Source organism: Leptonotus elevatus, chromosome 1 (assembly GCF_054856555.1).
Source record: "Leptonotus elevatus isolate MCC_2025b chromosome 1, RoL_Lele_1.0, whole genome shotgun sequence".
NCBI classification, from domain to species: Eukaryota; Metazoa; Chordata; class Actinopteri; order Syngnathiformes; family Syngnathidae; genus Leptonotus; species Leptonotus elevatus.
In genome coordinates, this window is record NC_141239.1 from 12,233,068 (window position 1) to 12,255,544 (window position 22,477).

Here is a 22,477-nt window from a genome sequence, read left to right on the forward strand (position 1 = left end):
TTCTATTTATGCTCTTCACTGTTTTTACTGCTGAAAAATATGGCTAAAAGTGCATCGCGACTGCGAGTCCCCCCCCCCCCCCCCCACTTCAATCTAGTGACAGCGAGTCTGAGGTACACTCATCAATCAATTTAGGCTCTGCACATATACACACACGCAAAAAAAACAAAGAAAAAACAAGCAATGGCTCATACAGTTATCAGTTAGGGGTGACAAAATTAATTGATTAATCATCTAATAGATTATAAAATTAATCAAAGACTATTTTATTAATCAAGTAATCCTTTAGAGCTAAATCATTTTCCAAATCCTCTGATTTCAGCCTCTCCACAGGAATTATTCTGATTTCTGTAGTCCTTCATGAAAGCAGACTGATTATTTTTTGTGTTTAATCAAATTAAGACATTTGCAAACTCTTTCACTCAGGTAACTCAATCCGTTTAAAAAAGTACATCAATCGTTTTTATGTGATATCGCTTAATTAATGTGTTGTTGTTTTTTTACTATCAAACAATACCAAATAAACAACAAACAAAATGTTTTTTTTAATACACTGTAATGCAAAATTAAATTTATCCAATTATTATACTAATCGAGAATCGAAACAAGCTATCTTAAAATAATCGGCCAAGTCATTTTTTTCAGGTAAAAAAATGAACCATTTGCATTCATGAGGAGATGATTTCGGCAAAAAAAAATTTGGGGGGGAAAAAAATTACCAATTATTTTAAGAGCGTGACAATACATTTGTATGATGATTGAGGCATTTCAAATGGGGCTGGCTCTTAGACTGCCGAGAGACCTAAGAGAGCTTTTCTCCCAACCAGAAGAAGCAGCACCATCAGCCCTTAAATCATTCTATGCTATCCTTTTCAATCTGGCACGAAACAACCACTTATTCAGGCCTCGTGTGTTGAGTTCATACTGAAAGGGCAGAAAATGCAAAACGGCGTGAGCCGCGGCGTGCTGGATGGTAATTAAAATTCCACTGCAATGACAAGGGCAGCATTTAGTTTCTAGCACTTCTTTTTTTCTCTGAAAGCCCAGAGGAGACAAATCCAAGCATGGACAGACAAAACGCTGACTGCCCAGCTCACTTTATGAGCAGGAAGGCACCACGAGAAGCAGCTCATTTTTGTTGATACTGAACAATCAATGTTTGTAACAACAGCTGACATCCAAACACATCTCACATTACTGATCTGCGGAGAACCTAGGCTCCAAGTACAAAAAGTACGAGTACAACTACTTTACTGTTTTCCTTCAGTGGAAGTTGTGAGGCTTGTCTATTATTAATGACTTGCGATCAGTGGTGACTTTTAGCATCCTGGCTGCGGTCATTTGCAGGTTGATATGAACATACTTGTTTTTATGTGAACTTAGAAAAAGAATACCCGAAAAAAGATTGATTGGTGTGAAAATGTATCTAAAATGAACCATGATTCTTAATTAAAACAGAAACAGTAAATCTGATTTAAAGGTGTATTGTGGAGTTTGTGACTTTTTTTACTGCCACCTCTGGCCTAAAGCGTAACTGCAGCCTCTGTGTCAAGCTCGTGCATGGTGCATTAACTCTTCGTTTATTCAGTTGTTGTTGTTTTTTATGCTGTTGCAGTAGTTTAGACTTACATAAGATTTTTTTAAGGGTTTATTTGCATCGTTTGTGCAGATTGTGGTGTAGAGTATACTGTATGTGGAACTTAAACGCAAATATTTCAATGTGATATATACTTTGATACTTCATGACTTGTACAAACAATGCTTTTCTTAATAAAGCCAAATTTGAATTTGAACTTGAAAGCTGAAGGAGGATTACCAACAAATAAGCCAATCAAAATGAGCACTTGTGAGACCCTATAATAATAAACAAGTATTCAAATAATTTACAGGACTGAACAAACATGCCGGGGATGTGTTTGGCTAATTGAGTTCGGCGCATTCAGGAAAAACAAACAAAGAAAAAAACTTGACCATAACGCTAATGAGAAGAAAGCATTTGTTTTGTTCTTCCCGGTACACGTCGCTGGTGATGTGTTCTGATTCAGCAGCAGAGGCGGCGAACTTTGGCCGAGCCCACGGGGGTGACAACAGGTAAACAATTTCATTAGTGAGCTCCGCTTTCCACTGATAGAGAACGGAAAAACAACACGGGGAGGAGGAGGCGGAACGGCACTTTTTGTATTGAATGCGCTGCCGTTGTCGTCGCCACCTGAAAGCAGGATATCCAGTTTGTCCGTGACTGGAATAGAAATGATGAATGCAGTGGTGATGGGTAATTAGGGCCCCTGCTCAACAAGAAAATGACGCACGAGAAGGCCTGCGAGTCTGAACTGCCTTCCGGGCCTCGCTGTCAATCGAAACACTGGAAGCACAAGCAGTTGAGAACCATGTGTACACACAAATATTGAAATAACACCAAGAGGTTTTTGAATGAAAGGTTTTCTGTTGTTTTTAAAGGTCGAAGAGACCAAAACTTTAAAGACCCTGAAAAAGTGAATACAGGTTGTGCATTAAACGGTTTATCACTAAGTTTTCCTGAAAAGAGAGCCCAGTGACACACGCCCAGGCGTGAGTGGACCCTCCCACATTATACTGCATAAGAAGTTGAGCGCCAGTGCAATTGTGATATGTAGTTAGCTAGCTAGCTAGCCAGCTAGCTGCTGTGTGTTCGAAAATGCATTTTCCCTTCAGGCAGTCCGCTGGCATGGCTGCTGCATGCACACGTCATTCAGGGAAAGGCGGACTTGACAGTCAGCATGTGGACTGGGGGCTCCGGGATGGCGTGACCATTTTAGAGCGCCTCGTTGTGGACAATGAAGCCGTAGGCTATAATTCAGCACTTGGTCCTTTAAAACCAAGTCGAGGCTAAATGGCTTGTCTTGACGGCAATGACCATAACATCAAAAGCCTTCTCGTTTATCCTTTGTGACTCCCTCTATTAAACAGTGTAAGGCATTTCTCTGCCCATGACTAGGAAGTCAAAGCCAAAAGCAGATCCGCAGTGTTGGAATCACACAATAGTGCTGGGCAACATTGTGAAGGTGACCATGTCCTAATACTGAGAAGAAGTCTCCAATCACGCAAGAAAAACTTGCTCTTATGAGTCTTTAAAGCGCACACACACAGAGTAAATGTAAAACTCAACTATAGTTAGGCAAAACTTGATATGCTGGAAGTGCAAAATGATCTGTTCAGTCAACAATTACAATCCAAACATACAAATCAATCTCGATCTGGAATCAACAGCAAAACTTCTGTACAGATCGGAAGGCTGTGGCCAGTGCACGGTGGGTGACGACAAACGCCTGTCTGCCCGGCTTGAGCTGGATGCCTGAAATGTCTGGGATTCCACGGGACGGGCTCCAGTAGCTGCACGGCAAAGGGTTCGCAGGGTGCAGCGCCTGGCAAGTGCCAGAGCGGTGAAGTCAGCTCAGAGGGAGACATTCACGTTATGTGTGCATGTGTGTGTATGCGGGGTGGATTGGTGCTAACAGAACATTCTGCCGCACAGCGTGCACACTCAAGAGAGTGAGACCAAGCACTTTCCACCAGAGCTTCAAGACTCTCAAATGTACTGATTCAGTTCGGTGGGTTTGTTTTTCGCCTGAGTCGGCACTCGCATGAACGCTTATGCTTGATTTCAGTCCGATCATCAGATGTACACGTACGTGTTGTGTATTTCCTCAAACAGTGGAACGTTGTGCTTCCAATTAGTCAACTCGCGTTGTCATTTACTAGAAACATACAGTAAACATTGTATTTCCTTCCAGGGAAAAAATTTGTACTAACTGTAAATACCTCAGAGTGATTAATAGTTTCATATTTAGCCAAGGTTTTTGGCACTTGTCGGAGATAAATGCCAATACGATTACAATACAAACCTTTGTTCTTTGCATTAATGTTCATCTTTATTCCTTGTTCGGATAATTGAACTTTGAATTTTGTAACAAAAACATGGCTCAGTGGTAGAGTGGTCCGTGAGGTTGTGGGTTCGATCCTCACCCCTGGAGACCATGTCAGTGGACCTGGCATTGTAAAGCGCTATATAAAAAGTAGTCCATTTACCATTTTGTATTATGTATACTACTATGTTATTTGTAATATATTATATGTTGATTTATTTGTACTCCATCCTTTTTTGCTCATTTGTTTTAAACGTATGTTTTATTTGTCAAAGTTTGTATATTAAAAAAATACATGCTAATTTGCTAACTAAAAAAAATATTATTAAATCACCATTTATTACTACAAACACACACAAAATTACCGAAAATTGGTTCAGTTAAGTGCCGGTTCAAATGTGAAAAGTACATATCCCTATTTCTGATTACAGAAGAAAGAAGAGATGGCAATATTTGGTTCATGAGGGGAAAATGTAAAGTTCTAACCTTGTAATAAGGCTCACTGGCCGTCCGTTCATGTACAGTAAAATTGCATTTGGATGACATTCAATCGAATTTGGATTTACAGGTGGACTGGTGATCTTTAAATTAAATCACAGACGTCAATGTGTTGAAACTGGATGTTTCTCACTATCTGTTTAAGCCGCTGAATTTTCATTGAGCAGAAGATTTGTTCCCGCACGACAGGGTCAAGGCCCCCAGATTTTCTGTGTATTAATTTGAACACGGTTTAATTTTCTTCATGCAATGAAATCAAAACTACGCTTTAAAGCTGTGCCAAATGACTGCGGTCTGCCCAAAAAAAATAAAGGGGGTGATTCAAGTAATTTGTTGCACCCATGCAAGATCACACCGGACTAGTCTCGCTACATTGATTGCTATGGTAACAACCAGAGATGGGGATCGCGATCAAAGTTGCGATATGATATGTTGCCATTTTCCCACCTTGCTCTCCACAATTATTCCATTCGGGAAAGTCAAACAAATTTAAGAACTGTAGAAATGACATCGGAATAGAGTTTGAATTTCTGACCACTCCAACATTCAAACTGAGCATGACAAAAATATAATTTAGGGCTGGCAGTGTGAGCAAGACAAATGCTGCCTTTGTTTCCTCAGGTCACGAATTCCCTTACATCACAAACCGATTAGACATTGTAAACCTCAAATCCAACCAAAGCAGCCTTTATATACACGACTGACTTTCCTGATATCCACAGCTATTATAAAAGTATCTGGTTCCGCTGGCCGGCTCTCACGTCCATTCATAACCCCACAGCGGAAATGGCGAAACAAAGATGGGAAACAATCAGAATGAACACTCCGTCAACTTCGACGACTACGATCGCCTAGAGGGGGGAAAGCTCGGTGGCGCCAGTGAGGACGGAGTTCGACGGCCTCGTGAAGTGTCCTCGTCCGCCGCAGTGACCGCTGACCTCCCTATTCCTTCCTCCACACAGTGCATGATTTCAAGTGCAGTCACACCACACTGTTACTTGTCCGTCTCCCAGCAGCAACACCAAACAATATCCAACCCCCACGCATCTATGCGCCTCATCTTAAGCACACACGCTGATCTGGAAAGGTCCATCTTGTCTATATACGTGATCGACATCTTCACCTCATCGACTAATCAGCAGAAAATACATGCTGGCAAATGGCCGCCAAGAAGGGCAATTAAGATGGGTTTTAATAACAAAACCATGTGTGTGTATGTGTGACCGGGGGGGAAAGGAGTATATATAGACACTCTTTTAATTTTCCTCGCTAGTAAGAGATGGCAAACAAAGATTAGAAGTGCAAATAAGATGATAGGACACATTGCTAGGACACTCTGGAAGTAGTGAGTGGAGTAACCAAACAACGAGATGCTACTGTCAATAACGAGAGTACAGAACACTTTGTTTGTTGCTACAGTGGAACCGTTTTAAGTTGAAGTGGTTGGCACATCTGACTCACAATTCAAAGGCTCAGGATTCTAATCTTAGCTCTGGCTGTGTGCGGTTTGCACGAGATACCTCATTTCGCCACAAAAATGATGTTATCATTAGGGTGGTTTTATAATAACAAACAGCTAATTATTATAGACACTAAGGTATCTACTGCACAAAAGATGATGTATACCGCTTTGACTTTTTAGCAAAATAAACAAGAACACCAGTGCATATGTTTGACAGTTAAGAATGTTAAAATGTTCCCCAAAGCTGCGCGGTTAATAAAGGTTTCATGATGACATCAGATTTGGCTGCTAGACATGGGATAGAATCAGCCGGTTGCCACATTGGCATGCATGTGTTTTGATTAAATCTCTCAACAGAACTGATTACATTTATGAAAATTAAGTGTGTGCAATGCTTCATCATACACAAGTTCATCAGGGCTGGCTTCATAACTCCGAAAATGGAAACTCAATCAGACTTGTGACTAGCGGGGATCACAATTACAGTCAACAAGACCATATCTCAACATTAGGCGCTGTTGACATGGCACGTGTCCATGCAGGTGCGGAAGGTCAAATCTAATCAGCGCAGCTAACCAGCGTCTCCTGCCACCTCGCTTCGCCACTATGCCCAAAGGATGCGCACTATTCAGCCGCAAAAAGGGAAGTGGAGCAATCTGTTGCGGTTGCTCCGGTAGCAGCTACAATTACCCTGCTGCGGAAGAAGCAGGCGGATAGAGGAAGGAGGGACATAAGGGTAACTTGTGACTAGTCCAAACATGGGCTCTAAGCCAGGTCAAGCCGCAAAAATCTGGAGTCAAGCTCTTTTGTTTTGCGAGTGCGACCAGATGACTCTTAGAACAGCTGCCTAATCTCCTACATGTCAACTAAGTAGCCATTTACTGTCACATTAAGAACAAGTGGATTCATTTTTATTGCGATACAGTGTATCATCCACATTTGTATGACCCTCAAGTTGTACAATTTGGAAATGAGCCTGTGGAAGTTTTGTGGAAAGACCATGATATTGTAGATATCATGCTAGACGGAGTTTGCATATTTGGCTATGCCTTCACATCATATCTCACTAAGCTTGCACAAATCTCACAAACGCTTCTGAATGTTTTGGATAACCTCACTTCAAGATATCGCATCTAACTTCCACATCTTGTTAGGCTTCTGCATATCTCGCGAGCCTTCTGAGTGTTTCCGTATATCCCGTCTTTTGCATTTCAAAATGCGACAAAACAAAAATCTTTCTTCCTCCCGTCGGTGAATCTCGAGTGCTGATATTGGGCCCCGAAGCCAGGCACTAGCTTCCACATACATGCATTGCGAGGCTTTGCAATAGACCTTCATAAATGTCACCAGAATTCTGCATATTTCTTAGGTTTCCAGATATCTCACACAAGGCTTCCATATACAGTATATCGCTAAACTTCTGCTTATACTATCTTGCGAGGCTTCCGCATAACTTGCCATTGATTCATGTAAACAGGTTTCCGTATTTTTCGCTGGATTTCCTCACATCTTGCTATGCATCCGCACATCTCATAAGGCTTCCATATATCTCGCTATGCTTCAGCATATCTCCCTTTTACACTTTCCTATATGCTGTATATGTTGCCAAGCTTCTGTACTTCCGTATCTTGCTAGATAGACATCCACATATCATATACTGCTAGTCATCTGATTCCTAATACCTCATTAGGCTTCCATATATCTTGTTTTACTTCCACAAATCTCTTCAGATTTCCACAGATCTCTAAGGCCGCGTTCAGATTGCAGGCATATCTGATTCCAATTGGATTGCTCCTCAAATCCAATTTTTAGGGATGACTGTCTACACAGATTTTAGCTTTAAGTGTCTAAATCCAATCTGGCCCAGTTCAGACTGCGTCACATTATTGACCCATCTAACAGGTTGCTGTAGCAATGACATTGAATGGAGATGTCGCCCAGCATGTGTAGTGTTTGACGTCATATTATTGCAACATTTTTCACCGCTCTGCACTGCCCAACTGGTTCCTCGCAAGCGCGTTAAGCATGTGAGGACCGTAAAAATGTACACATTCATAATTCGACCTTTTTTTTTCTTCTTTTTTTTTTACCCCCAATGGCCATATGTCTATGGCTACAACCGGGCAATAAGGCCCCGTCCACACGAAAGCCAGTTTTTATGTATCCTCACAAGTTTCTTACCGTTTAAGCCGTTCGTCCACAAGACGGAGCGGTTTCGGAGCTTGAAACCGATCACTTTTGAAACCGGGCTCCAGAGTGGAAAGATTTCAAAACGCGCATCGTACGCTTCTGTCTGGACACCATACGCAGGATACTCCTCCAGTGATGACGTAATAGTCGCAGCTCAATGAAGACGCATTGTCGCAGATTGATGACGTATGCGGCAATTCTCGCGTGCCTGCGCGCGAACCGTCAGTCTGTCAACAACAATGGCAGACAGCCGTGTCGTAGTCGTTTTGCGCTGCCTCCTTAGCTTGCTTATGCTTTTACAGCTAAATATTTAGCTTCTTTATTCCCACGTTCAACGAGTAGTGTTGTACTTGAATCACCTGCCATTGTCACTTGTCCTGTATTCGTCTTTTTCATGTTGTTTTGATACATGCAAAGCCATGTTTCTTCTGTAAATTGCAATAAAGTTAGCAAAAAGTGTCTGTCTTCTTCGCTGATTCTTCTTCTACGCTTTTCGTCAACTCCCTGTTACTGCACTACAGCGCCACTCCAGGCTTGGCTTATACATTACAGCCGTTAAACGTCCTCAGCGTCTTCTTTTGGACACACGCAAGTTTCATGTTTCCGTTTGCGCATGCGAGAAGCCGACAGGGCAGCCGAGTCGTCTAGGCGTTTGACTACAGTAGCATGCGAGGAACCAGTCAGGCAGGTGGAGCCGATGGGATACTGACAATGCTTGTGGTCCGGCACATTGGGGTTTACGTCGCGTAGTGACGTCAAGGACAGTCAAATCCGATCTGTGCGTTTGGAGCTGATCAGAATGAGACAAACCAGATATAAAACTACTTCCGAATGTGGTTTCAATTCGTCCTGCACAATCAGATTTCATGTGTTTTGTGACAGTTCCAATCCGGATGGGATAAAAATCCTATTTTGGCTGGCAGTCTGAACAAGTCCTAAGGGCTTCCGCATATATCACTACGCCTCCCATAACATACAGAATCTCGCTAGGCTTCCGCATGTATCTTGTTAGACTTCCGTATATCTTGTTAGGCTCACACGTGTTTCGGGAGACTTCTTCATATTTAGCTGAGATTGCACATATCTCGCTAGCCTTCCGCCTAGCAGTTAAACCCCAGTTTACCACCAAGCACTTGCATATAGTGCTGGCCTTCAACATACCATATGTTGTTAGGCTACTGCACAGCCCGCAAAACCTTCTCATGTCAAGCTTTTGCAAATCTCACCAGTCTTTCCCATATTCCCAATTGAAAATGTCAGACTATGTGGTTGAGGCTCAACTGTGACTATGGCGAGCATACGACTGGAGGGCCGTGCATGTGGGTCAACATCTGGTCTGGACCAAGTGTTGCTGGAATGATACGTTGATTCTTTTTGGCAGCAAATCTCTTCAAGGGTTTGTTTACTGAACCAAAGAAAATCCTGCGTGAATCAAATTTGATCCACTCTCCAACCAGTCAATTGTCCACGGGGGAGGAAAAAACTGCACATTTGGCTAACATCCAGAAATTTACACCGCCTCCGTTTTCTAAACATGAGAGGGCAGCAGCTGGTGTCTGCTTTGCCGAACAACCGCTAAACGACAAAGCGGGTCGGGAATAATTGGATCAGCAACTTTGCAGATATGGGTCACAAGTGCACTGCTTGTCCCAGTAGATTGCAGAGCGTCAATGTCAAGTCAAAATGGTGAATTGTCCTTTCAGTGAGTGAAAACTGTATACTGATGTGGCAGATTTTCAAAAGGATTAACGTCACAGACAACTACCACAATTATTACAAATTACTCCAGAAGGGGATTATGGTGTCCAATGAAAACAATTTATGCACTGCACGGCCATCGATAATGACGGTCAGAAAGGCGCAGTCACGGCCCTCATGCTACCTCTAGCTATAAATCAAATATGAATAATTGTACTGGCCTTTGTAATTGCGCCGTATGCAGAATTGTTTTTCTCCCATTACGTAACATACTGCAATAACTGTAATGTTCTTGACAATGTTAATAAGACGGAAATTTAGACAAATTGTTCTGTAAGCCGGTAGGTTGGCAGCTTTGCTTTGGGCTTTTTCACTTTTTTTACCTTGTTTGTTTTCATTGCTGAACCTCATTGTGTTTCTATTAAGTCCATATCACACTAAGGGGGCGAACGTTTGCTAAGGCAGTTGATGTTGTTAATCTCTCATCAGGGTTCCTGGACATTCGGCTTGTTTTTTCTTTGGAGAATATTACAAATTTTCCTTGCAACAAGAAGAAACATTAAAACTGATGGGGAACGTTCGACAAACGTTTGCGACCTTTAACAAAGCCGGATGAACTTTGATGAGAAATCAACATTCGGTTCAGTTCAGTTTGCTGTCTATATTCTAAATGAATTAATGGACTAGTTCCTCTAAATTGTGGGCCAGTCTTTTGGGGTAAAATGGAGGAAAATAATAACTAAAAAAAACACTGCATCGGCCCCAAAAGACACCGGCCCATCAAGCATCTGCCCTGTATGCCAGATGGCCCGTCTTGCCCTGCTCTCAGTGGAATACGGGCTTTTGTGTCTAACTGTGGGCATGGATGCACAATTTTGTTGTGGTTCAGAATCAGCTGTTGGAATACGGTGCTATAACATACTATAGTAATAATAATAAAGAAAAGGGAAATTAAACAGAAAAACTTGACAAAATACCGGTATATTACATGAAAATAACAAATAGGACAAAAAAATATATATATTGGGAAAAAAAATTATGCATTAGAAACGCTAAATAAAAATTGGGCAAAATATACCGGTACACAAGTCCAATAAGAAAATGCTTTTATAGTATAAAAAATAAAAAATAAATAAAAAATAATAACAGTAACTCAAAAATATTGTGAGAAATATAAATAACAAAAAAAAATTGGAAATAATTTTATAAAATAGAAAAAGCAATTAGAGGAAAAATCTACAAATATTACAATAAAATACAAAGCTATTCTACAACAAAAGCACATAATAGATGAACAATACCAAATGATAGCATCAAAAAATACAAAAATAATAGAAATTTCTGAGTCACATTCTTGTCATATTCGTCTCAGTCTTCTTCTATGGTTTGTCTTCTTTCTCCGTTAGTTTGCTATAGCGGCGCACACCACATCGGAGAGGCCAAAGTATACTATCAGCTTAGGCTTTCAGTCAGCTCGCTTTATGATAATGCTAACACATAATAGGAAAAACACATCGCTGGTGTCGGGCCGAAACCTCATAAGTTGTTAAATTTAATATTTTTTCAAAAATCTCTACTGTTAGTCAGTCCAAACATGTGGGTGTTAGTTTTATAAATTATTGAACAATTTAAAGTGCTGAAAATGGCTTGCTCTCTCGATGCAATGATAATCGTTTAAGTAGCAAGCCGTTTTTGGGGTCTCCTGAAAAGTGACGATTTTGGAGGTTTAAGGTTTATACAACCCTTTAGGCTGGATAAACAAAGAAACATATAAAGCAACTGCTATTTGAATATGAACGGTGCAGCAAAACATTTAGACATTCAATATAACCATAAATATTCTTTATCCTCTGCATGAAACTGAGATGTTTATACTGCACAGACATCTATGTAAAAGTATTTGGCCATCTGTTCTATACTGCCCCCAGGTGGCCAATTCTGACAGCAATGCAAGAAAAATTCAGTTGACATTAACTTTAATTATTTTTAATTCTATTTAATTTAATTTATGTCATTACTGTATGTGTTTATGAAGTACAATAAAATAGTGTTATTTTTCTCATAAAATCAAAACAAAAACATATTACAATTTCTTTTTGCTGTATTTTTAGAAGCCTGGAACGGATTAATGGCATTTCAATTCATTTCAATGGGAAAAGATGATTTGTAAGAGGGTAGGCACAAATTGTCTTATTTCAAGACGCCAGATAATGTACTAACCATCTGAAACTTCAAGGTTTACACAATTTGTTATCACGACCTCTTATGGTGGTAACACACAAAAAAATCTTAAGAAATAGAAGCAATGCTTTCAAAATATTATTGTTTAGTTCCTACTTCCTAATTGTTTGACTTAAAAAAAAGGGGGGGGGGGGCTAGATGAGCTCAATGAACTTTAACTAATTAATTGTATGCGGCTGTGCTGCCAGATTGCCTTTCCAAACTAAATTGTCTCCATTTGATCTAATTGTTTTCACACGTTGATAGGATTGTGGTTAGTTAACTACAAGTACATCTCAAACTAAGCCAATATTCTGTATCATGTTGCTTCATCTTGGTTGGACCAAACAAAAGCCAATAAGGGTCACTGTGCAAAACAAAAATAATTCATCATCATCTATCATGGATGATGATGAACTGCAGCTTTGGCTAATGTTAGCTGTGTTGCAATGCTGGCATTGTGTCATAAACTGGAGCTTGCTCAAGTACTTTCTATTTCAGTGCAGCTTCCACTGTACAAATCTGGATCTTAATTCGACGCCACACTTGGCCAGTTATCCCATCAATGGCTTCACTCAGCAGGTCCGTGGCTTCCCGCGCTCTTGTTTTTGGAGGTGCTCAGACGAGATACAGAAGTTTGGCTTACACTGTATCAGTAACATGAAAAGTGTATTGGCCGCCTCGCGGTGCCAAGCAGTTCAAGTTCTCGGAAGAATCTTGCACGAGGGTGCTGTCCCGACACCTTTGCTTGCACCCTTACGCAACACAGTGGCCTGCACTTAAACAGCTCCCGGACACGTTTCTCCACCTGTGTTTTTGCTCCCCTCTCTGAAGACTGTTTTGGTGCTTCATGCTTGTCATTGTTGGGAATATCATTGCTCGTAAATGCAAAATTAGGACTTGGACCAAAATTTCCACACAATATATGGCTTAAATGTCATACAAATTTTGGATATTAAAAAAAATATACATAATTTGGGCGTGGAGCAGAGGAGAGCAGAGGAGTTCCGAGCGGGCAGAGACGTAAAGTTTGCAGAGAAAACCCGTGTATCTAAAAACGTTTCTTTTTTTTAATCACTGTGTGTTGTGTATTTTTGGGGTGTTTCGGCTGCCGTCGTATGTTGGAGCGTGTGACAGTGTTTCTGATAATTAGTGTCTGTGCTAATAGACCTGCCATGTGTGAACCAACACGGCTGTCTGATGTGTGCCGCCCATGTAAAATAAAACGGTTGACTTCTGACTGTCTCTGATGTTTGTGCGCACACACGGACATCACTAGTGTGCGTGCCACTGTGTGGTGACTAATCAAAATATATCTTTCGGTCGAATGATTTGAAAATGGAAGTGCCTGCGAATGTGTTAGCAATCACATGTTAAGAGGATAGATTTCTCTGTACTTGGCCATATGTTGTGTCCTCCGCTTTCATGAATGAGAGTGAAGACAAAATGATGTTATTTCCCATTTAATTGGTGCGCCGTTAGCATCACTACAGCTAACGCTTGAAATGCCTGTTGATTCTTTAACCATTTTTGAAATTGGAAGATGTTACATCATTAACAGTTATAATCTTAGTTTTCCTACATTTCAGCATTATTGATGTTACTGACTGTGGAGGGTGGTAAGGTGTGTGGTTTTTTCCACATATGTATATTTTATTTTTTTATCATTGTAGATGAGTTCAGTGTTCAGAGTTTAGTTCACATGTTTACGTATCAAGATTTCTGAAAAATATATATTTTTTTACATTAGTGTTAACTTGTAATCTGTACTTTAGTGCATTTGATTTTATCTGATTTACAGTACAGTACTTACGGTATATGATCACAGAATGACGTTGTTATGGTGAACGCTTAGACTACATGTCAAAATATTTCACCTGGAATTGTAGTAGATAAACAGTCTTTCATAATATACTATAAATGTATAGCAATTAGATTATTTAATTTTCCAAAATCTTTCAGCTGTAATTTATGTTATTTTTGGTAGGTTTCTCCCAAAAAATCTTGACAAGGACAAGGAGGCCTGCTACTATCACCACTGGTAAAAGCATCAAACTCCAAGAGCAGACATTTGAACATAGCCAGGGAAAATGTGTGCAATTTTTTTTCATTTTTTTTAACCTAATAATATGTAATTATTTGTAATAGTTGTCAAATATTTTTAGCATATATGTTTGTTTGTTTTAAATAGTAATGGATTTTTAAACCCATTTCCTATTTTAATGTAATATTTTCATTTTTTTTCCTCATTTGTTTATTTGTGTCTAGTTTCATCATATATTTATAAGTTTCAACTACATACTCACTTCTTTTTTTTATGCCTATTTTGGTCCAGAATTTGAATCTGTCAAACAATACAGTCAGTTTACATACATTACAGTCTGTTAACATACATTATGTCAAACAACACACTGTATTTATGACTTTCCTTTTTTTGCATTTAACTATTTTTAGTATTATTGCTTTGGCGCTTTAAGTTTACATATTATTTTTGAGTTGTACCATTCCCACTAGCAAATTCCTACTTTTTTTTTAAGCAATATTGTTACAGTAATGTACTGTACTGGACCAAAAAGATGCTAACTTATAGCTGTAGCATCAAGCCAATCTATGAGCCCATTGATCAAGTGTCTTCAAAGGGTGGGTGGTTTTACCTTACCGTAGAAAGTGTTTGAGTTGTGCAATGGTTAAAAAGGACTTACTTCTCTGGCAGTGCTTCTGCGTCCAGCAGCGTTCACTGAAGTGTCCGTTGATGGTGGTGGTCTGGCAGGTGGTCTTCCCCACGGACGCCCCGGGGCACACGTCCCCGCACTCCCTGTCGTTCTTGTTGGCCAAGATGTAGTTGTCCTCCACCGAGTCCAGGATCTTGGACCAGTCCAGCGTAGACAGGTAGCAGAGATCCGGGTTCTTCTCGATCCTGACGGCTCCCCGCGTGATGTTCATCAGGCTATGCAGGCCCAGCTCGCGAAGCTGCAGCATCTCGAATACTACCAGGGCGTAGTTGAAGAACAGGTTGTTGCCGCGGATCACCGTCAGGTTGGGGAACAAGTCGCTGAGGCTCTCCATGCCGTACACGCGGAACAGCAGCAGGTAGTCGGTCACCACCGTCAGCTTGGGGAACGTCAGGCCCCGGAAGTCCTCGGGCTTGCTTCCGAACATGAGGATGATCTTCAGGTGGCCTTCGATTACCGTGCAGTTGGCCAGCGAGTTGAGTTTGGTCACATTGTTGCGGATGTCCTTGCTCGGACAAACTGGAAAGACACAAAGAGAGAACACGAAGGTTAAGAATACGATGGAATATAATAGACAAGTTTAACTGCCTTGTGCTCTTATGTAAAAAGCAGTGCAGCTCAGTCTCTGACAAGCAAACACCAAGGCGAGTGCGCAGTCCGCAGTGCTTCTCAATTACTTTTTGTTAAATGTGTTTGTGAAATTACGACTTATTTTGAAAAGTACGTGTATTTTTGTCAACTTAGAAATACTACTTACTCTAAGTGACTGATGCCGTGGGCAAGACGTCTGCTCTGGGAGAGCAGAGTCGAAGGAGTCAGACATACGGGAAAATAATAGATCTCTTGGTAATTACAGGGGATATTTCACTACAAAATATGTGGCTATTTCTCTGGCCGTGATGAAGAGCAGACCGTCTTTGTTGACATTTTTGTTTAGCAACTGCATTTCTGGCGCGAAGTCACTGTCAACCATGGAGCCTTTGCCATGAAAGCGAGGTTCTCAAGTCTGGCCAGAGATGATTTGTGAAGTCGTCTCTGTGACTCTGTGATCACGCGTTAACTCATATTTATCGGAAAAGAAGCCATCAGTCATGTTCGGTGTGAGTGGTGTATTTGTGGGGGGGGGGGTAGACACACCGACTGAACTGAACTGGTCTAATTCAGCTTTGAATAGCGTCTAGTGAGTTACCAGGCTTTCCATATGAAAACTATGAATAACGTACAAATTAGAATATTCACGAGTATATGCTAATCAACAGGAGGTGCTACAATCACTCACTTGATGGAATATTATTAACTAATCTCAGGAGTATTTTCCTGGAAAATGAACACAATGAAAGGTGAAACAAAAACAAAAAAAGAAAGAAAAAAACGGAAATTTCCTATAACCATAACTCTAATAATTTGATAACAAAATATATGCTGAGGAAATCTCTCCTCTTCATGAAAGAGGAAGTCAACATAAAAATGTTCTTTACTAGTCTAAACAAGGTATTTTGATTAATATTGCGTTTATGGAACATGAAATGCAAAAAAATGCACTTGTTTTTATCCATCTCAGGGGGCGGCCATTTTGTCACTTAGTGTCGACTGCAAATGACATCACACTTGCTCAGGGCTCAGATAACGACCAATCACAGATCAGCTTGTGAAAGTCATATGACCAACTTGATAAAAGTGGTGAGCCGTGATTGGTCATTGCCCTAAGCAACTATGATGTAATTTTCAGTTAACAGCGAGTGGCAAAATGGCTGCCCACTGAGATAGATAAAAACAGGGGGATTTTCTGCTTACAGTAATTTCTGGACTATAAGCCGCTACTTTTTTCACTTGCATTTGACCCTGCGGCTAATACAGAGGTGTGGTTTATCCATCAGATCACAAGAGGACGCACTATAAAGGAAGCGAAGAGGGTCAGGCAGAGCAAAACAAACCAAGTGAGCCCAAATACAGAAGGAGAGACGAGAGCGAGGGAGCCCGGTGCGATAACATTAAAACACCTGCGGCTTACAGTCAGGTGCGGCTTATATGTGTGACAAACTCGAGAAAATTTAGCTGGTGCGGCTTATAGTCTGGTGCGCCTTAAATTCCAGCAATTACTGTAATCATATTCCACAATCACAATATTAATATTAGGAGGGGTCACATACAACATATTATTGTAAAAAAAAATGTTGGGGTTCACTTCTCTTTTAATTCACAAACTCTGGCTGTGTCATTAAGTACTAACAAACTAGCTAGTTAACAGCCGGCCAACTCTAGTCTACCCTCACTCGCCTCCAGGGATCCTACATATGAAATTTCAAAATTCCATACTTTTTCCAGACTTGTTGGGAGAAAAAAAAAGATAAATAATTTGTGATAGTTGAGTGATTCTTCATATGCCATTTATGTCACCAAATAACTGTATTCGGCAAGGTTACTACCCAATGAGGTGTACAATTATCAGAGATTAATGGACAATGTAGAGGCGTAAACTGACGTGCAGTGAAGGATGGTTGCCTTTGTGAAGTCCATTAATCGCTTAGAATTACACCTCAAAGGGCATAGAGACATTATCAGTCACACTCAGTCTCAGACCCTTCTACTTACCAAGAGAACTATCAAACGTGGTAATTACAGCTGCCTATATTCCGCCTGATGCTAAGGTCAGCACTGCTCTTAGCCACCTGCATGACATTATTAATAAACATCAGAGGGCGTACCCCGAGGGGGTACATAGTACTGCTGGAGATTTTGACCAGGCATGTCTTAGGACTGTTCTACCCAATTTCACCCAACATGTGAAATGTCCCTCCAGAGGAGGCAATACACTTGACCGGGTGTATTCAAACATCAAACATGCCTATAGAGCAGTACCCCTCCCACACTCCCGCCTGTCTGACTATACATCTCTGCTCCTGGTACCAGTTTATGCCCCTCTCGGGGGGGAAACAAAGCCCACTACAAAAACTGTTAACATTCGGCCTGCAGACGCCCTCCTTAAATTGCAAAATTGTTTTGCTGAGACAAATTGGGATCTATTTGAAAATCATAACCTAGAGAAATATACACAGACAGTGCTATTCTACATTTCAAGCTGCACAGAAAATGCCATGATTAAGAAGAAAATCCGGGTTTAACCAAATCGAAAACCCTGGAGGACAGGACACATCAGCAACCTCCTCAGAGCTCGCGACGTGGCTTTCAGATCTGGTGACAGGGCTTTATATGCAGTTGCAAGAGGTGAACTGAAAAAGGGGCATTAAAGAGGCCAAACGCATCTACAAGAGAAAAAAAAAAGAGGAGCATTTTAGCAACAACAACACAAGCGAGATGTGGCAGGGAGCGCAGCACCTCACCAACTTCAAGGGCAGCTCACCCATCATCTCCAACACCAAGGCATCTCTGGCAGAGGAGCTAAACTGCTTTTTTGCTCGCTTTGAGTCAGTGTTCCGATCCGTGGATCCAAGAAAAGGCGGCTGTGCTCAGAAAAGTACTCAAAGCTTGTGCCTTTGAGCTTGCCCCAGTGTTCACAAAAATATTCAATCTGTCCCTGTTGTTAAATCAGCAGTCATAATTCCCATTCCCCAAAAACATGATGTGAACTGTGGACTGTGCCCTCACCTCCATTGTCACAAAATGCCTGGAGAGACTTGTACTGAGGCACATTAAAACCAGGCTACCACCGACCTTTGACCCCTTTCAGTTTGCCCACAGGGAAAATAGGTCAACGGAGGACGTCATTACCATCGCTCTCCATTCAGCACTGGAACACTTGGAACACAAGAACTCATACGTCCGGATGCTCTTCATTGATTACAGCTCTGCATTAAACGCTATCATACCACATACTCTGATTAGGAAACTGCTTGACCTGGGTCTTCATACACAAATCTGCTCCTGGATTATGGACTTTCTTACAAATCGCCCCCAAACTGTCGGACTCGGTCCTCATCTTTCTTCCACTATCACGCTCAGTACTGGCTCCCCCCAGGGCTATGTGCTGAGTCCACTTCTGTTTTGTTTGCACACCTCGGACTGCACATCCATCCACCAATCCAACCGCATTATTAAGTTTGCGGATGATACAACGCTGGTTGGACTCATCTCAGGGGAGGATGAGTCCGCCTACCGTGATGAGGTGCCAAATCTGTCTCGGTGGTGCTGATTTTGAATACAAAGAAAACCAAAGAACTCATAATAGACTTCAGGAAACGCAGAGCTGACCCATCCCCCATTTTAATCAATGGCGACTGTGTGAAAAATAGCGCACAGTTTAAAATTTCTTGGCACACACATAACAGACACCCTTTCCCGGACTATAAATATTACAGCCGTTATCAAGAAGGCCCGGCAACGTCTTCATTTTCTTAGGATTTCAAAAAGAAACAACTCGCCAGTGAACATTTGTGGGTTTTGGTTTCCTTAACTTTATCCCCCCTGGGAAGACAACATGGAGTCCTGCGGTGGCAGACTTGCAGATGATAACACCAATGGGCCGATAAAGAGCTTACGTAAGGCTCAGAAACAAGGATAGGCTAATCGCCCGGTGAGAGTAAACGCGCTACGCCTGCCTGGTCAATCTAACAACACACACTTTTTCCTGATCCATCCCACTTCTTCTTCTCCATCTGCTATTGGTTGCGCAGGTGCAACTTGGGACATTCCAGGGTCAGCTTATAGTTCACGAGTGTACAGCAGGAGGTATGCGGCTGTGTATTTGTTTACTGAGCCAGCCAACGGTGAGCCGGGTGAAGGGGGTCAACCGGTCAACCGTAAGGTGGCTAAAGGCGTGCACTTCTTTAAAGCCGTTGACACCTTCTCTTGCGTAACAGAATAACTCGCTGCACAAACAACAAGCTTTACAAGAGAGCATTTACACCGTGTAAATCATTTGATGCTTTGTTTTTAAAAATAAATTTCCAAGAGGAAAGGAAGGGCGACATCGTTTGTACAATTACCGCAAAAAAAGTTGTCAAGTCATGGGAATAAAAGTCCGAATATTTCAAGGGGAAATGTTAAACTTTTCAAGGGAGGAAAACATCTATTTATCCTTTTTTTTTTTTAAAGCAGGTTTAATCTTAACCGAATTGTAACAAATGAATGGCAAAATTCCACAACCAGCCGCCACCTGTCATACAATAATTAAGAATGCAACAATATTTTTTTAAGACAAGGTAAATGTACATTTGAGGAGTTGTTGACACCAATTCTAAATACTAACTTTTTTTTGGCATGCGTTTCACTCAAACAACACTTTTTAAGCGGTGCCAACTAATCATTACTGACATTATGACAGGATCCAACTGCATGATTTTCTAACCATCCTGCATCACATTTCACTTAAATGTAGCCTGTAACATAAGGCATTGCAGTTATGCGGTGCCTCAGACCCAACACTACGTAAAAGATCAAACACCATGCAAAAGGACTAGCCTACATACATACATACATAGATACTTAGACAAAGACAAACATAGAGTCTGATGGATGTAAACAAGTTGGGAAAATGGATGCCTCGTTACCTACAAAATAAAGTGGGTAAAAAGAAATACAAGGCTGCTTCTCAAGAATACCCCAAGTTTAAAAATGAAACTGTACAGGGCAACGAAAGTTATTATGAGATCACCGTTTACTTCCCTAATTGGCACGGATTCGTGACATGAGCGCGGCTGGACATGCGGGAGCCAAGAATTACAGCGCTAAGCATCGCAGAGCGAAGCAGGTGACGGGGTTCAAAACTCGTCGGAGGGCTCACGGGGTGGCTTCCTCCCTATGAGCATGAGCAAAGCATAGCAGTCGGCTAAAATTATTGTCCCCCGTGTAGGGGTGGGCAATAACTCGAATTAATTCGATAAATCGTCATTTTAAAAATCAAATCAAAATCGAAAATTTGCTAAATCGTGAAATCAAATTTTGTCTTTTAGATTAATAAAAGCTGTTCTTATGTTGTGCTACATTCAAATGTTTTTGTGGCATTTAAGAAAAAACTATGAATGTTAAGTTTATGTTAAAACTAATTTAGAATCAGTATACATTATTGTTGTCTGAACATGTTGCACAGGAATTATTTTTGAATAAATGTAACCTTTAGATAAATGTTTGTTGGGTTTATTAGATTCAAATCGATTCAAATCGTAATCATCCTGAATGTCTGCAAAAATCCAGATTTTATTTTTTGGCCATATCGCCCAGCCCTACCCCCATGTTTACCTTTATGTATCGCCACACGGCTGACATGGCTCCTCCCCGGAAGGTAAGTATACTGTATGCCAGGGTGGTCAACTGGTACCAGTGTGTGGTAATGGTACATAATTAAAAGTACAAGTACTTCACAGACCTACAGCCCTAACAATACTATCAATAAATACCTTCTTTTAAAAAAAGAAGAAAAAAAAGAAAAGACTATCAAACAAATCCAATGTTTCTGATTGTGTAAAGAAAAATGTATTATTCTAAAATGGACTTTTCCCCCCAGAAAAGATACAGGATTATATTCTCAAAATGTTCTCTGTTTAAAATTATAACTTTATACTGCAAAAATTCTAATTACCTTCCCCCGCCTCGAGAAAATGCAACTTGTCTTTTTTACGACAAAAATATCAGTTTACAGTTTATATTTTCTTGTTAAAAAATAATTCTCATCAATCTCTGACCCTTTTTTAAGACATTTTTCTCTCAAAATTAAGAATCGCTTCAAAAATATGCTTTTGCTTGAAAAAATGTTCTATGAACTATGTTCTCATAAAATTTCTGTTTTCCACGAAAAAAATACAACTTCATTCTCATAAAATTATGATTTCCCCCCCCCTCAAAAATTACAGTATTCTCAGAAAATTGTTTTTGTACAAAAGATATGACTGATCTTATTCTTTACAGAAGAGCCTCAGTTTCTGCTATAAATTTACAAATGTTACAAAAATAAAATGTACAGCTGCATCTTACTGAGGACGTATAAACCTTTTTATTCCAAATGCATTTATGAATAATTGGCTCGGGAGCAACAACTATGTAACTTGAAACTGAGGAAACTGGAAGCGTGGAAAAAAAAATTCCGACCAGAAAGAGCTCAGGAGTGAATGGCAAACGTACAATAGGAGGGGACGCCGCTGCTCGTAAAGCGTGCACTGCGTGACCCCCGCGCAGAAGGCGACTGAGTCCTAGTCATCGCTCCTATCAGTGTTCACTTTCAGCTGGGATAGTATTTTTAGCAATGGCCAATCTAAGCCATTGATAGCTAAGCTCACTGGAAACGGGAACACGGGAGGCCCGAATGTGCGAGTGGGGAATTTTGGAGAAAGAGTGAGCTCGTCCATGTGCGAACATTTAGTCGCAACTTTTGCCAGGGGCTCGTAAATCTAAAAGGACGTGCGCCAAAGGCACAAAATGGCTGCGTTGCAGGTTGTGGCAACGTGACCCGCATCGAGCAAAACAAACAGAGAACTCTTACACGAGTGGGCAACAAATCCATTCTGACTGTCATACAAGTGTGAAAGATTAACCACTGTATGATAAAACTCAAATAAAGTAACCACTCACCCATTGACATCATGCAATAATGTTGTATAGTTAAATATTGATCATTTTAGCCTGTCAACAGTCATTCTGATTTATGTAGTCTTTTGTGTTTAATCAAAATAAATAAATTTGCAAACATCTGTTTTTAATTGAAAATAAACAAAACAATAACCAAAGCAGTAACTGGATCAGTTTTAAAAAGGTTGGTGAGTGCATCCATCCCTGTCATGTGATATTGCCTAAAAAACAACAATTGGTTGATAAACAATAAATGG

General features: G+C 40.7%; 1 protein-coding gene across 1 annotated transcript in view; it reads right to left on the minus strand.

Moving 5' to 3' along the window:
- insra (insulin receptor a) overlaps positions 1 to 22,477 on the minus strand; it is a 63,925-nt gene that overhangs the window by 33,850 nt on the left and 7,598 nt on the right. The window contains exon 2 of the mRNA XM_086074887.1: positions 14,673 to 15,221. Within this exon, the coding sequence (XP_085931013.1) occupies positions 14,673 to 15,221 (549 nt within the window). The remainder of the gene's footprint in view (positions 1 to 14,672; positions 15,222 to 22,477) is intronic.